This window comes from Chelmon rostratus, chromosome 12 (genome assembly GCF_017976325.1).
Source record: "Chelmon rostratus isolate fCheRos1 chromosome 12, fCheRos1.pri, whole genome shotgun sequence".
NCBI classification, from domain to species: domain Eukaryota; kingdom Metazoa; phylum Chordata; class Actinopteri; order Chaetodontiformes; family Chaetodontidae; genus Chelmon; species Chelmon rostratus.
Window position 1 is genome coordinate 10,301,078 of NC_055669.1, and position 16,548 is coordinate 10,317,625.

Here is a 16,548-nt window from a genome sequence, read left to right on the forward strand (position 1 = left end):
AGCCTAACTCTGGATCATTTACAGCTCTTTCTTCTGTCTGATCATTGTCGCTGTCGAATAGAAGCAAAGAAAAATTTGAAAAAGCTGTAAATGCGCTTTATATGTTTTTGACTTTAGTTCTTAATTCTTAGACAAATTAAAAGGGCTGATTTTGAGTTATCTTTCAATATTTGACCTTGTTGCATAATAAACCTCGGAGTTTTGTGTCCATATAAGAAATCAATTGTTCCACATGTGACTGTGTTCACAAGTGTCTCCTTGTCTCCTTTCCTTCCCTCGCGCCCTTCCTGTAGGAGACCAACGGTAGTGAGCGAGGAGAGGAAACGAGCGGGGGAGAAGAGAAACGGAATGCAGCCATAGTCGAGGCTCTTTCTATCTCTCTCTCACCACCACTGTTTGTCATTTTCTCATCAATATTCTGTCTCCGTTATCCCGTTTCTTCTGGAATAGCAACAGTTTGTGGAATATTCGTCGGAACGGGAAATACCGTTATTAAAAAGGCAAAAACATGAGTGTCGAGGCGTACGGGCCGAGCTCGCAGACTCTAACGTTCCTCGACACCGAGGAAGCCGAGCTGCTGGGAGCGGACACCCAGGGCTCCGAGTACGACTTCACCGATTTTACCCTGCCGAGCCAGACCCAGACCCAAGGCCAGACCCAGAGTCAGCTAGATAATCAGGTGCGTGTGGTTATTCGCGGCAGCTCGGTGTCAAAATACGTCTTCTACTGTGTTGACAAAACGTGAATTCGCTAGCTAACGTTAGCTAACAACATCACTGGCTACCCCCGGTTAGCATGATGACGCCTTCCATCTGATACCATGCTTTTATCCCGCTAATTAGCTAGCATGCTCGCTAACTATCTTTCACAGTTTAGGCTAGCTGACAGCAACATTTAGCATGCTGTCACAGCTGGCATGTCAAAGCTGGACTTTATTGCCATTCAAACTGAGAGTGTCAGGGATTTGCCAGTGTAGCAGATCAGCCTCCAATGCCCATATTTATACTTACTCGCACTTATATGTACATAATATAGAGAGCCTGTACTGATTACAATCACCGAGTTCAGTAGATACAGTTAGACACAGTCAGTGTGATGTTGCTGTAGACAAACCGTTTATTGCTATGACAGTCAAGACGCAAGCCTCCACGTGAAATATATGACCATGTAAGGCTGTGTGTATCTAGTTGATTGTCCAATTTCTGCATAATCGATTCACTATCTGTGGTCCTTCAATGATCGTTTATCCCTCATTGTGTTGACATGAAGTGTCAGTTCATAGTTATGATTCTGCACACCTGTCTTCTCAGGTTAATGGCCCTGATGGCTTGCTACAGAATGGAGATGACCCTGTCGTAAAAGCCAGTCAGTTGCTGGCAGAGTTGAACTTTGAGGAGGATGAGGAGGACACCTACTACACCAAGGATCTCCCGGTGCACGCCTGCAGGTAGCGGATCAGACAATGTGACTGGTACCACAGCTGTTATCAGAGTGGGGGAAAAATCATTTGACATGATTTTGTGTTTATTTTTAATACATAGTGTCTATTTGCTCTAACTATATACAACCCCTGTAGCCTGGTCCATGGGTGTTTTTTGTTGACCATAATGTATGAAAATCTGTCTTAATTTGCAGTGTAACTAGTGCAGAAGTAAATATCAAATTTTGAATACTTTTCCCACATTCTCAGCCGCTGACTAAACATATCTATACCCAATGTGCTGGTTTCTGTCCATTATGTCCTTGATGTCACATAAGCCATATCATAAGAACATCTTGTGTCATGTCTAATTTGAACAATGATTAATTACTATTATTTGTAAGTCATGGTAAATAGCACCGCTCTTATCGTACTCACAGCCAAGATGTTAATGAGAGAACAACTTGACTGTCAGCTGTTAGTTTGGCGGTGCCAAAAACTTGAGTTGAGTATGTTTGACATCCCAAACATTCTGAGTTGCTTAGCTGGATAAGATACAGTAACCCCTCAGTTTGTTTTTTTTTTTATAAAAACTTAAGTATCATGGTATTATTCACCAGCAGATTGGTAATGTTTTTAATACTTTTTACTTAAGATTGGCTGTGAAAACAATTTTGTTAGACAATCAATGAGAGCCTCACTTTCCTTGCAATGTGCTGTGCTGCAATTTCCTGTCATTAATTAGCTAATATATGCACCGATAATACTAATTTATCTACATTGAGGTAATATCAGCCAATTGGTCTCCTGTCAACATGCATTTGATCTTTTTCATTGTCTTTCCCATCAGCTACTGTAAGGGGTTTAGTCCAAATTGGTAAAAGGAAATTCTCTTTATTGTACATGTACCATTGCTTTAGACAGCTATGAAACGGCCATAAAATGGATTACTGCATCACTTTGATTTTAGCTACATTAGCAAAGCATTAATCAATATAGTAAAATAATCAATTTTGACAATTTATCACAAGCAACGCACTTTTTTTGTGTTGTTCTTTGACATATTAGATATTGAACAGGTCTGTGTTCTCACTTATGTTTTAGTTACTGTGGGATTCATGACCCAGCCTGTGTGGTTTACTGCAACACAAGCAAGAAGTGGTTTTGTAATGGCCGTGGAAACACATCCGGCAGGTAAGATACAGTATCTTATCGGCTTTTTTACTGACCCTCCCCTGTGCTGTATTTAACTAAATGAACTGGAGAGAGAACCATTTCACAGGTTCAGTATCATCGTAGCAGGAGTACAGTACACAGCAAATGTAATAATGAGTCTTTGTTGTGTTCCGAAACTTAGGTCAGGGATGGACAGTTTGGATATGGGGTTAAACATAGTTTAAAGGAATGTTAATTTCTGAGTTTTAAGGGCCACTTAAAACTGACACCTTTGAATGAGCCTTATAATGAACCAGAAAACATCAGGGAGATATTATTAATTTCTGTGAATCAGCGACATTTATCTGTAATCACCTGGTCTCCTCTTGTATGCAGTTACATTTAAACAGTAAGTTTAAAACTGTTCTAGTAAACACAGACATTCTTGCTAGATTCTTTTGCAGTCAGGGTTTATTTGAGTCTCAATAAAATAAAAATTGTTGAACCCAAGGCTTACGGACGAATCAGTAGGACACAATACACCCTCAGCTTATACAGGACTGTAGTCTTTTGCATTTCTTCCTTCAGGTGCATTAATTGTCCTTTTGTTCACCTGTAGCCACATTGTAAACCACCTGGTGAGAGCAAAGTCCAAAGAGGTGACCTTGCATAAAGATGGCCCTCTGGGGGAAACAGTGTTGGAGTGCTACAATTGTGGCTGTCGCAACGTCTTCCTCCTGGGCTTCATCCCTGCCAAAGCTGACTCTGTAGTGGTGTTACTGTGCAGGTAAGGGTGCTTTAATGTTGCTGACTGTGCTTTCCGACCTTCCTGCTGACAGGGGCAATCAAAGAGAATACAGAATTTCACAGTTATTGTGTTCTGGTTGTAATGCAGGCAGCCATGTGCCAGCCAGAGCAGCCTGAAGGACATCAACTGGGACAGCTCACAGTGGCAGCCTCTGATCCAGGACCGCTGCTTCCTGTCCTGGCTGGTAAAAATCCCATCAGAGCAGGAGCAGCTCAGGGCTCGTCAGATCACTGCCCAGCAGATCAACAAGCTGGAGGAACTGTGGAAGGTACTGTCAGTGCAACTGTCCTTGCACACACCCACTATTGTACTATGTAAATATTAAACCCACATAACTTGAATTCAAGCATGGGTAGGACTTATCTATAGGCTCAACCAGATATATCCATAGAGTTGGGTGTGATGCAAATACCTTTACTGTGTGTTTGCTCAGCTATTTTTTTCTTTTCAGTATCAGTCCTGCCTTTCATGCCTGTGTTTCAGATTTTTGTTTCCTATTGTATACATGGTCACATGTACGTGCATTTGTGTATTTTTGTGTATTTCTTTTATGTATTTGGTGTGTTTGGTGTTTTTAACCATAGCACTCTTGTATTGAAGGGTCCCAGAAAGCCATGACAGTGAACAAGCATACACGATTCCAGGTCCCTGAAACTGAAGAAGCTAAATGAAATTCAGCCATCATTCATGTTATTATTTACACCTGTGGGTTTTTTTCTTTTGAAAACAACTCTATTATCTGAATCTTTCTCAGCTGAAATATAGGAAATTTTTAGCATATTGATAGAAAACCCTCAATTCAAACAGCACTCTGTTTTGCCTTTCTATGTATATTTTAATCTTACTTTGTTGCAGGAAAATCCCACTGCGACGTTGGAGGACCTGGAGAAGCCTGGTGTGGATGAGGAGCCCCAACATGTGCTGCTCCGCTATGAAGATGCCTACCAGTACCAGAACATCTTTGGACCTCTTGTGAAGCTGGAAGCAGACTACGATAAGAAACTCAAAGAGTCCCAGGTTAAACCAAAAAAAAAAAAGCCTCTTCAAAATAGTCTCTTGGTGATTTTTTAATGCTGGAGATAAAGGAAATTAAGTTGTTATAATCATGCATGTTTTTGTTGTACTACATTATTTTAACTTAGAATGGTGTCTACTGGCATGAAAGTATTAAGTATATCTGTTAATGTTCCTTCCTAACAGACTCAAGACAACATTACGGTCAGATGGGACTTGGGCCTGAATAAAAAGAGGATTGCTTATTTCACTCTTCCTAAGACTGACTCAGGTATTTGTTTTTAGTTTTGCTTCAAGCTTATCATTTTTAACATCATCATGCCTTGCCTATGAATGATATTTTGAATGTTACTCTTGAATAAGTGCCAGTAAAACAAATGCTGACATTCCAGTGAAATTTAAATATTTCAATAGTGTGTCATTTTGTATATATTTTTTTTAATGTATATGTTTTTTTATTAATTAATTTTAAATTCTGCCTCTGGTGGTGCCCTTACTCCATGCAATGATGTGTAGTTAACAGAGTTACGTTCTTTGTCCATCTCATCTGTTGTCCTCTAGACATGCGACTGATGCAGGGAGATGAAATTTGCCTGAGGTACAAAGGAGACCTGGCCCCTCCATGGAAAGGCATTGGACATGTCATCAAAGTCCCTGATAGTATCCTTATGACTTTTCTAATAGATATACTGTATCTATTAGGAGACCTTATTTTCCACATATTATCTGCAATTCACCCATTTATCACTTCTGAGACTTTGTCACAGCCATGATCTCTTATTTGAGCCTCACTTAAGCATGCTATCAGTCGAATTAGTCTTTACTAACATCTAGTGGCAGCTGTAGGAAACTACAACAACATCTGCCACATCTGGCTTTTGCTTATACACAATCATGGTGCATCTACCAAACATTTCTAAATTTTACTTACTTACTTTATTTTAAGTAAGTTATAAGTAAGTAAAAGCCAGTAACTCTACCATAAAATTCAAACTGCCTAAGATGAAGTGGTACATATACTCTTTGAGCTAGCAGTAAAAACATAAGTAAAAAATAAAATGTCTCCATGTCTCATTATTAAAGATTCATCTGTGTACTTACTTCCCGTATAAACTGACAAATGGCTTGACAATTTTGCAAATTTCAAAGCTTTCCCTCCCTTGCAAAAGCTGCCAGATGTTCAACTGCGTTTTGATTAAACGTTACCAAGTGCAGAGGCTTTACCTGTTCATAAAGATTGAAATGTCAGCAGCCATTTACAAGAGGTCATTAATAAAGCACATTAGACATGCTGTCATAACAACAGCCTCAAATATGATGACAACTACAGTATATTTTCAAAGGTTCTACCACTTCCTTGACTTTCTGTACCAGACTATGGTGATGAGATTGCCATAGAGCTAAGGAGCAGTGCTGGGGCGCCAGTGGAGATCCCACACAACTTTCAGGTTGACTTTGTGTGGAAGTCCACTTCCTTTGACAGGTATTCACAAAAAAAAAACAAAACACACTTGTGTCTCTTGCTGTGATATGTGTAAACAAGGCTTGGCACCAATCAACACAACAATCCCTTAAAAAAAGGAAATTAGTTCATGAATGAAAAATTTGGGGCAGTTGATTTTGTTAAAGGTTTTCCACTGAATAACAGGTGCTTTTTAGAACCAGTTGAGAGTCTTCTGTCTATGTTAATGTCTTCATCGTCCAGGATGCAAAGTGCCCTAAAGACATTTGCTGTGGATGAGACTTCAGTGTCTGGTTACATCTACCACAAACTGTTGGGACATGAGGTGGAGGATGTGGTCATCAAGTGCCAGCTGCCCAAACGCTTCACTGCTCAAGGCCTGCCTGACCTTAACCACTCACAGGTGAGTAAAAGAGAAAAAACCTGTAATGTCAAGACAGACTTTTTCAATACATAAACGATACCTGTGATTTAACATATATTACAGATTATTTAAACAGCATGATGGAGATCATACACAGTTTTAAGTTTTATCACAAAAAACACTTGTGCACCCAACCCCAGTGGTATTTGGCACAAATCCAAGGGGCTGTAATTCTTTTACATAGTGATTGTATTTTAGGTCTTGTGCCCCCAGGGCTCTCATGAATGTGGTTCATTGTGATGCAGGTGTATGCTGTGAAGACAGTGCTGCAGCGTCCCCTCAGTCTGATCCAGGGTCCTCCAGGCACAGGGAAGACCGTTACCTCTGCCACCATTGTCTATCACCTGGCTAGGCAAGGCAACGGGTAAAACGCATGTTTTTATTCTTTTTACTACTTAGTGTGTAATTTGTATCTGTAGGCTGGTGCTGAAATAATAATTACCATAATTATTTTGTTGGAATGTGATTATTTAATCTCATTTACTCACTTTCCTACATTTAACAAAACATCTTTGTTTAAAGTAAAAGTTGTTTTTTTTTATTGAAAGTTTTTTAAATTAATTCTAATAAATGTAAAATAAAAATAGCTTCATCAACCCATAATATTCTTAAAGGACAAGTGTATAGGATTTATTGGCATCTAGCATTGAGATTACAGATTACAGCAAACCCCTCCCCTTGCCCCTCCCCTTCCTACAGTAAGGTACGGTGGCCTTCAGGTAATGTAAAAATGAGAAAGGTGCTTTCTAGACCCAGTGTTTGATTTGTATGTTCTGGGCTAAGGTAGACATTGTGAAACAGAATTGTAACTTTGGTCCCTCCAGGCCAGTGCTGGTGTGTGCTCCCAGTAACATCGCTGTCGACCAGCTGACAGAGAAGATCCACCAGACGGGCCTCAAGGTGGTGAGGCTGTGTGCGAAGAGCAGGGAGGCCATCGACTCACCTGTGTCCTTCCTGGCTCTGCACAACCAGACCCGTAACATGGACAGGTAGCACATAACTGCCTGTGATTAATGATCATTTTCAGAAGCATCTTCGCAAGGCCTTTTTTTTGCGTGTGGTTAACTGTGATAATTATTATTAGCAGGCTAAAAAATGGAGGTGTCAGTTAGTCCCAATAGTAACTAATAACTTAAGGATAGTGTACTATAATGTTGTTAAGCAGCATAACAGTCCTGTAAGAGTAGCTGTGGCTAGGTGTTGGGCTAATATTATGGAACAGCACATCTGTTCTACTGAAGATCATTACTGGTCTGTAGTGATTCCAGACCCTCAGTAATACAGCCTATTGGAGATCTAGTTATCTGCTCTCAAGAAAACCATCGAACTCACTGTATCTAAATGATTCCTACCTGCAGTATGCCAGAACTTCAGAAGCTCCAGCAGCTGAAGGATGAGACTGGAGAGCTGTCCTCCTCAGATGAGAAGCGCTACAGAGCTCTGAGACGCACTGCTGAGAGGGAGCTGCTTATGGTATGAAGAACTCTAAGTACAGCTAAATATGTTCCTGGTTGTGACCGTACTTGGCACAAAGTTGTACACCAACTTCGCTTTAATGGTTATTTACTAGTACCTGGTTTAGTTCTTAAGATAATCTGTTGATGCCCACAGGACAGAGTATGTGTCATGGTAATGGTTCTTCAGAAACAGTGTCTAATGTCTGCTTTATTCCTTCACTCTCAGAATGCCGATGTGATCTGCTGTACCTGCGTTGGTGCTGGGGATCCTCGTCTGGCCAAGATGCAGTTCCGCTCAATCCTGATCGATGAGAGTACCCAGGCCACCGAGCCAGAGTGCATGGTGCCTGTTGTCCTGGGCGCCAAACAGGCAAGAGCTTCATGAGATCAAGTAGTATATATAGAGCATCAGCTAACTGTTTAAACTGCTGTCATTTTCTAGTTGTGGGGTCTGTGGTGTCCACAATTACACATTTATTTTGTCTTTCTAATCATCTTTTTTTTGCTTTTTTTCTGTAGTTGATTCTGGTGGGTGATCACTGCCAGCTGGGCCCTGTGGTGATGTGCAAGAAGGCAGCTAAAGCAGGTCTGTCCCAGTCTCTGTTTGAACGTCTGGTAGTTTTGGGGATCCGGCCAATCCGTCTGCAGGTCCAGTACCGCATGCACCCAGCCCTCAGCGCCTTCCCCTCCAACATCTTCTATGAGGGCTCTTTGCAGAATGGAGTCACTGCCGGTAAGATGAAAAGAAGCTTTTGAAACAAATTTGGTGACGCTCAATTACTTGGTTTTCCCTTTTCTGCCACTTTTGAAACTGCCCTCTAAAATGTTCAGCTAGATGCTCTGAAGTAACATGATGGCCCTCCCTTACATTTCCTTGACATTTCCACACACAGGGCCTTTACTGTCCAGTCACCCTGTGAGACTATGGAAATAGACAGGAATCCATCCTGACAATTTGGGGAAAAAAAGTTTACCTCAGAGATTTTTCCACATGGCCTGCATGCAGATCAGTGTTATGTTGTACTGTTTTCTGTTTGTATCCATCCAAGTGGTATTTTTCAAAGCTGCGTGACATGTTATAACAGATTTGTTCTATCTGTATGTCAACTTTCTTATAATTTAGCCATCAATAATAAATCTTAGATACACATGAATCCTGCAGCTGATCCTTTAAGGCGTATTCCGCTTAATTCAGCGTACTTTGCTGCACATCGGCTACTCTACGCTGACTCATATGACTTTTTGCCTCTTCTCCAGGGGACCGAGTGAAGAAAGGCTTCGACTTCCAGTGGCCGCAGCCTGACAAGCCCATGTTCTTTTATGTCACCCAAGGCCAAGAGGAAATTGCCAGCTCTGGAACATCCTATCTCAACAGGTTTCGACTTTCTCCATCATTTTGTTGTTATATTTATCCTACAATTTTATATTAAGTGGTATGTGTAAAAAAATATTTCAGTTCTGTTCTAACTCATTACATTTTCCTGAGTCACTTCAACCCTTAAATCATATACATGTGGCCACTGGTAGCTGTTTACATTTCTTAGGTGTTCAGAAAACTTCTATATCTTAAGAAATATCAAATCACTTCACAAGTCACAAATTTCAGTCAAGCATAATGAGTTTCTTCATGTCAAATTACATAAAATGTTCTTGTCATGTAATCACTATACTTGTCTATGCAGGACTGAGGCAGCCAATGTGGAGAAAATAACCACAAGGTTGCTGAAGGCTGGAGCAAAACCCGATCAGATTGGCATCATCACGCCCTACGAGGGGCAGAGGTCCTACCTGGTCCAGTACATGCAGTTCAGTGGCTCCCTCCATACCAAACTCTACCAGGTATAGTAAAGAGATATTTTTGCAGGTGAACTGTTGTGTTGTGCACTTCAGCAGAAAAATTGATCACAACCATTAAAACTGAAGATGTTAATTAAAGGTGTCCCAAGCCAGAAAAGATTTATAGTGTCTTAAATAAAGCAACAATAACATAACATTGCCATCTGAAAGGGCAAAGTTGTGTTCAGGGTCATGTTAACGTTCAAATGGTTTAAGGCTTTATGGACAAGATTATTTTGAATAGGCTGCTCTTGTTTATGTTGTGGAAATGCTGTGGAAACACCCCCAAGTCACGTCACATGGTAGCACATGCAGGTTGGAGAACATGACCACTTAAGTGGCCAAAACTCTGAATAATGTAAGTTGCATCATCCTTCAAATGTACTGTAAATATTAGTCACTGCTGGCTTTTAACTGTACTTTTTACTTTACTAAGATTTATAGATTTATGTTGCTTTCTTCCCAGCTCTTTTTAAACGGTTGAATAATGTGTTATGAACATGTGGTTAGCATGTTTGGTTCAGCTGCTAAAGTTGTTTTCCCTGTTAAGGTTATAGGTTTGTGATTGAACTCTGACTAAGAGCAGTGATTTCAAGTTTGTCTTGGGAATTGTTTGGGAATTGAGAGTTTGATAATAATTATGGGATCCCAACTGTATGTGAGCCGAACACTGGCTAAATACTGGTCAACAGTGCTTTTTTTTTTTTACTGGTGTGATAAACTGATCAGAGTCAGTAGATATTCCAGGCTAACTCAACTCTAGCTTTGAATTGTACATGTAGGTATACAAAGTTCAGTCTGGATTTGTCAGTAGGTAGAATTTAAGGCTATTATTTGTGTTATTGGTGTTCAGGTTATTCTGTTATTGGTGTTCAGGCAGCAATGGTTAATGTAATTCATAAGAAAAAAGGGGTTTAAGAGAAAGAGGACCTGCTCTTCCACAGAGCTCATTCTATGGTATCGAAAACACAACAGTTTTTCATTTCTGGTATATATTTATGTTATATACTAAAGAAAAAATACTTGCAAATATTATATTACATTTCTGCCAATAGATCCCCTACACACTGGACCTTTAAGCTAATCAGCTTAATAGTTTTGAGGGAGGACTTTCAGTACTTGGATCAAGTAGCTCATGACAAGATAAGGTGTGCCAATTTAGTAGGCTCCAGATGTTATTTCAGTGTACCAGATACATATTTAATCAGCATTGCATATATTCTGCTGCTATGTAAATATATGTATTGGATCAGACTTGGTATCATAACTTGTTCTGGACATCCCTAATGTTAAGTTTAGACTGAAAGGAGGCTGAAGTAGCTCTAAAAGCCAGTAATCTGTCGCCATTTACATTAAACAGTTCCCCATTTGTGAAGAAAGCACGAGCATATTATGTCTTTCAAAATATAGTAGATTTTCTTCAATGATGAGTGAGTTTTTTTCATTGATTTCTCTTCATTCTCTCTGCAGGAGGTGGAAATAGCGAGTGTGGATGCCTTTCAAGGCAGAGAGAAGGACTTCATCATCCTGTCCTGTGTGAGGGCCAATGAGCACCAGGGCATCGGCTTCCTCAATGATCCCAGACGTCTTAATGTGGCTCTCACAAGGGCCAGGTAAGACCACATGAACTAAAACAACCCCAGTCTCACTTTGCATGAGCCCCTGAGGGTCTACTTTTATAGATGCCATGATTTTTGTATGCTAGACCTTTGGCATTTTTTATATCTTGTTCACATGTCACTGTTCTGTCTATGCAGCGTTAAAGTAAATCTGCTTAAATCACATAGGTATGGTGTGATCATTGTGGGAAACCCCAAGGCCCTGTCCAAGCAGCCTCTGTGGAACCACCTGTTGAACTACTACAAGGAGCAGAAGGTCCTGGTCGAAGGCCCCCTTAATAACCTGAGGGAGAGCCTCATGCAATTCAGCAAGCCCCGCAAGCTAGTCAACACCATCAACCCTGTGAGTTTAGTGTCTGTGTGTATGATATCTTACATATTTGTACTTGGTATGAATTTCCATTTCTCTGTACAAATTATGTGATTTATAGTTGATGTTGTTGATAATGTCATCCTTGTGTATTCTGTCATTATGCGAACCCTAATAAATCCCCTAGTGGGACAATGAAGATGATCTTGAACTGCGACATTCATGGAGGATATAGAGCGCTGAAGTCAGGGTTTCTTAACTGGGTCATGAATGTGTTGTTTTCCAGTGTGGCACATGAAGGATTTAGAATGTAATTCATAATTTACGCATGCACCTCGGACAAGTAGTTTAAAGAAAGCATTGCAATAAATCAACATACGTCCAAGAAATAATGAGGCATGTCCAAAGAACACTCAAAATAGCATTGCCTGTTCTTTTGTTCTGCAGGGGGGTCGATTCATGAGCACAGCCATGTATGATGCCAGAGAGGCCCTCATTCCTGGGTCTGTTTATGACCGCAGCAGCAACGGTGAGACAAAGAACACACTCATTTTCATTTCAAATGTTAGTTTCTTACTAAGAAACCCTATTACAACCCCCATCTAATTTTAAAAGGAAGTAAGATTAACCTGTACTTCATTCCTCTACAGGACGTACGTCAAATATGTATTTCCAGACCCATGACCAGATAGGTATGATTGGAACAGGCCCTGGTCCCATGACTTCCATGAACATCCCCATCCCCTTCAACCTTGTGATGCCCCCCATACCTCCACCTGGTTACATGGGACAGGTCAATGGACCCTCATCAGGTGAGGAAGACACAAAACATGTTGTTCAGTTAAAGCTGCATTCAAACACTTGTCTGAACTGTGATGTATTTCTCCTGCAGGTCGGGGTGGAGGTATGAAAGGCAAAACAGGCAGCGGAGGAGGCGGTGGGACTCGAGGCGGCCGTCAAAGAAACCGCGGAAACATGGGCAGCCACAGCGGAGGGAATGGAGGAGCAGACCGCGGGCAGCATGGAGGCCACATGGGTGGCAGCCAGGCCAGCCAGGACCTGGGCTCCCAGCCCTTCTCCCAGGGCCCTCTGACGCAGGGCTACATCAACATGAGCCAGCCGTCACAGATGAGCCAGCCTGGGCTCTCCCAGCCTGAACTCTCACAGGTTTGTTCACCAAACTGTCATCCACTGTGAATTGAGCTTAATTATCAGTTTAGTGTTTAAGAGATTTTATGGAGTGCTAAAAAGCTGTCTGTAGTTTGTGTTATTCATAGCAATCAGTGCCCAGTGCCAGAGCTGTTAGCGCATATATTCCAAGTGTTTGTCCAGGTTTCCTCTTCAAGTAAAGGTTTCATCCTTGTCAAAAACCACTTCATGCTTTTCTGCTTGGAAAGAAATGAAGGAATAACTGTTGACGGGCCTCTTTTGCTTCTTGTTTGTCCCATTATAGGACAGTTACCTAGGAGATGAGTTCAAATCCCAGATTGATGTGGCTTTGTCCCAGGACTCCACCTACCAGGGGGAGCGGGCATACCAACACGGTGGTGTGACTGGACTGTCCCAGTACTAGACTGTAAGTAATTCCACTTTGGACTAAAACTAAGATGACTCTTGAAATTAAAGGATTAGTTTAAGATCTTGGGAAGTAAACTCATTCACTTCTTTGCCCGAAATCAGCTAGATAAAAACATTGATACCACTGTGTGATCAGGCTGCTGTAACAGTGCAATTTCTCTTTGTTAATAAGAAAGTCTGTTTAGTTTAGCATAAAAACTGGAAACAGAGGGAAACAGCTAGCCTGACCCTGTCCTATGTCTCGTTTGTTGAATATGTACAAAAAGTGAAGTGTCATGTGCCAGTCTATTTTTTGGCTGAGAGCAGTGACTTCCTGGAATTTTCTATGGTCGTCAGAAGCATCATGTTGATAACAAGACTGCATGAAGTTGCTGCTTTTGGCCAAGAAATAGTCTGAATTAAGCTAATGTGATATAATGTGTTAAACAGTGATCTTTGAAAGTGCTGATATGTGGATTTTGTTACCTAGCTAGCTGTTTCCCTAAGTTTTCAGTCTGTGTGCTGAGATAACAGCCATGAGAGTAGTATCGATCTTCTCATCTAACTCTCGGCAAGTAAGGGGGATAAGCACTTGTCCTACAGCATAAAACTATCCCTTTAAATAAAAAGTTCATATTTAATACAAATGTTTGAAAGACTAATGAATATTGCCTCAAACAAGTATTAATGTGTGTATGTCTATTTTTGTATTTGCCTGACAGGTCGCTGGAAAGGAGCTAGGCCTGTGTGAAGCTTAGTTCAACGGTATTTTAATCTGGGTAATAACAAAAAAGAACAAACATGGATACCCGTTTTCCACTGCTACAACCGAAGCACCACTGTGTGAAAGTAACAGGAGAGAGACCGTGAGAAAACCAACCAATCACAAGAGTGAGAGCAAAAATGGGAGTAGAGCTGGACAGGATGCGAGCAAGACAAGAGAGAGTGGAAGGCTGGTGGAGGAGAGAAGGCACTGCTGCTCACACGCGAAGACGTGGCGAAGGAGAAAAGCTGTCGTTGTCGGAGCAGCACAGTTGCTGAGGCGAGACCTTCGACAGGTCAAGGAGGGTGGAAGGTCCGAACAATCCTGGAGCGAGGGGGGGAGGGGGCGGCTGTGTCATCTCGTCCCTCGTGTGCCCCTGAACCCTCGGGGATCTCCAGGCGGTATGGTTGGGAATCTTGCTCCAAAAGCTGAGAAAGATGGAGAAGAGGTGTCTCACACAAATGTCCTCCAAGCTAACTCAACAGGACGTCTTCTGTGACTTGGAGGGAGAGAGAGTAAAAACAAAAGGGGACACAACTCTTGAAGCAGTTGATATGGCAACTTTTTTAAACTCAAAGCTTGAACTGAGGCTCTGCATTTGATCACATCTAAGCATCCAGGAGAGACGAGCGTAAAACACTGTTTGGCTATTCAAGTGAACTCAAAAGTGCTTGTGGTGTTGTGCCTCAAAGAGCCCAAATCCGAGGATTACACAGCCACGGATCATTCGCTTTTCTTTCTGAGCTTTGAGTTGGAAAGTTTTCTAAATAAAGGCTGTTCTCATTGAGGTTTTCAGTGATGTAAGCTAGCGCAGTTGGCCGTCTTTCAAGGCAGGTCTTTCTCAAGGTGGTCTGCAAAGAACAAGTGGTGGAATTAGTTCTTAAAAAATATATAAACGTGAAAGAAAAAACATCTTTGTCTCCAGATCTGAGGAGGTGAGCTCCAAAGATCTGAATAGAGGGAGACAATTTTGTTTTTGTTCTTCTAAACGTATCTTTTTAGTCGTGAAAGCGAACACCATATCCAGCTTCTAACTGAACGAAGCCATCATTCTTTTTCTGATAGCCTGAAGCCACTAATGCTAGCAGATAGGGATCATCTTGAGCATATACACTGTAGCTAAATGCATCAAATAAGCCAAAGGAAGAGGGCAGTAATTCCCTAAGACCCTTCTCCAAAAGTCATATGTCAAAAAACATGCATACAACAAGAGTATTTATGTACAATTGAATTGCCTGATTATTACAGAAAAGTGAAGCAAGAGGTCACTTCCAGAGGAGAAGTCATGCACTAGAGTTGAGTCCCTGACAAGACTCCTCGCTACAAAGGATGATGAAGACCTCTAAAGCCCCGTGTCAGAACAGATGTGTTGAAAAGAAACTTGATCATATGTTTAACCACGTTAGACTGGAAATTTGGAATGAGGAAGACATTATATGATGTACGTGCACTATAAAGTTTGGCATGAAGACATCTTTGAATTATTAAGACAGGATGGTCCAAGTGTAACATTTATATAGGTAGGAAGAAGAAGAATTTTTTTGTTCCCACTTTTTTGTCTTTTGTTTTCCTAAGGTTTTGAACTTGTAGAAATAGTGAAGCTGTCACAAACGATGCACCATGTGAAGGAAAGAACAGTTAGTTTGTTCTTTAAACTTTAGTGAACTTTGTGTCTTAGTTTCAGTGCTCTTGATGTTACATGCGTTTGATGGACACTAGTGAAGTTTCCATTTTGTTGTTGTTGTTGTTGTTTTTTTTAAATTAGCCTCACTTTCTCCTGAGGTCTACTAACTATTCTTTCCTCGAACAACTTTCATTTTCATGTCATGGAAATGCGTGACACAGAAAAATCTGGTCATTGTCAGAACTTCACGGCCGCAGCCACCTTGCCTCTGACCTGAATCAGTGGCGCTGAACACACGCTTAAAAAAAAAAGTCTGCCAGAGGAAAGAAGCAGCAAGGATTTGAACGTGTTGCTGCGAGACGCGTCACCAATAAGCCATTTCTGTGTTCATATTCCCTCGGTAATGAATTGCTAACCAAGGGTCAGCGTCTGGCCATCCTCAGCTGTGCAGGTGGTACATCTGTCTGTACAGGACCTCACACTGTTTCTGTATGAATTATCTGTAGATTAGTAGATGGTCTGTTTGCTGTCTAAATGTATGTTACATCCTTTCTGGATATCTAGCTAGATGCACATGTTCATTGACATATTTAGAGCTTAACTATAAAAATTGTCATGATTTTTTTTTCTATAACAAAATCACCAATAAATGCCCACGTCATCCCTTACCAACACATATCCAGTAGTTTTTGCATGTCTTCTGACTAGAAGGAAACTTTTTGAGTTGGTCTACTCCTGCTACGATAAACTTTGTTTGGCTTATTGCTGTTTTGAAACAGAACTGGAAATGAAGAAACTTTGTGTTGGCCTACACGGCTGCACCATTTTGTTTTTCTGCCCACACTGATTGATGTTGGCACTTTGAAGCTGTGCTCACAAAGATTCTCCTGTTGATCATCTTGGAAAATTAAAGTTTGCTTCTTTTTGCTCCTATAGCTCGCCTTCGCCGTTGTATTTCTCTCTCGTTTTCCACTCGTTTTGCAGATGGATTGACAGACTAACAGCCTCATTATGACTGTGTGAGGCGGGAGGGCAGGTCTGGTGATATAAAACGTGTTATTGCAGCTGTAGTGTGACTCTGTTGAAGTGTTTTTTAGGT

At 41.1% G+C, this 16,548-nt stretch overlaps 1 protein-coding gene across 1 annotated transcript; it reads left to right on the forward strand.

Annotated features, from left to right (window-relative positions):
* Positions 1-360: 360 nt before the first annotated feature.
* On the forward strand, positions 361-15,775 carry LOC121614645 (regulator of nonsense transcripts 1-like). The gene is made up of 24 exons (XM_041948630.1): positions 361-679; positions 1,311-1,447; positions 2,525-2,614; positions 3,195-3,362; positions 3,471-3,651; positions 4,239-4,400; positions 4,584-4,668; positions 4,959-5,057; positions 5,772-5,880; positions 6,103-6,262; positions 6,529-6,647; positions 7,108-7,272; positions 7,642-7,756; positions 7,967-8,110; positions 8,260-8,473; positions 8,998-9,115; positions 9,423-9,579; positions 11,047-11,189; positions 11,364-11,538; positions 11,953-12,034; positions 12,156-12,317; positions 12,398-12,672; positions 12,959-13,081; positions 13,785-15,775. The coding sequence occupies exons 1-23, from the start codon at positions 509-511 to the stop codon at positions 13,076-13,078; spliced, it is 3,351 nt and encodes a 1,116-aa protein (XP_041804564.1). The 5' UTR covers positions 361-508; the 3' UTR covers positions 13,079-13,081; positions 13,785-15,775.
* The last annotated feature ends 773 nt before the right edge of the window (positions 15,776-16,548 follow it).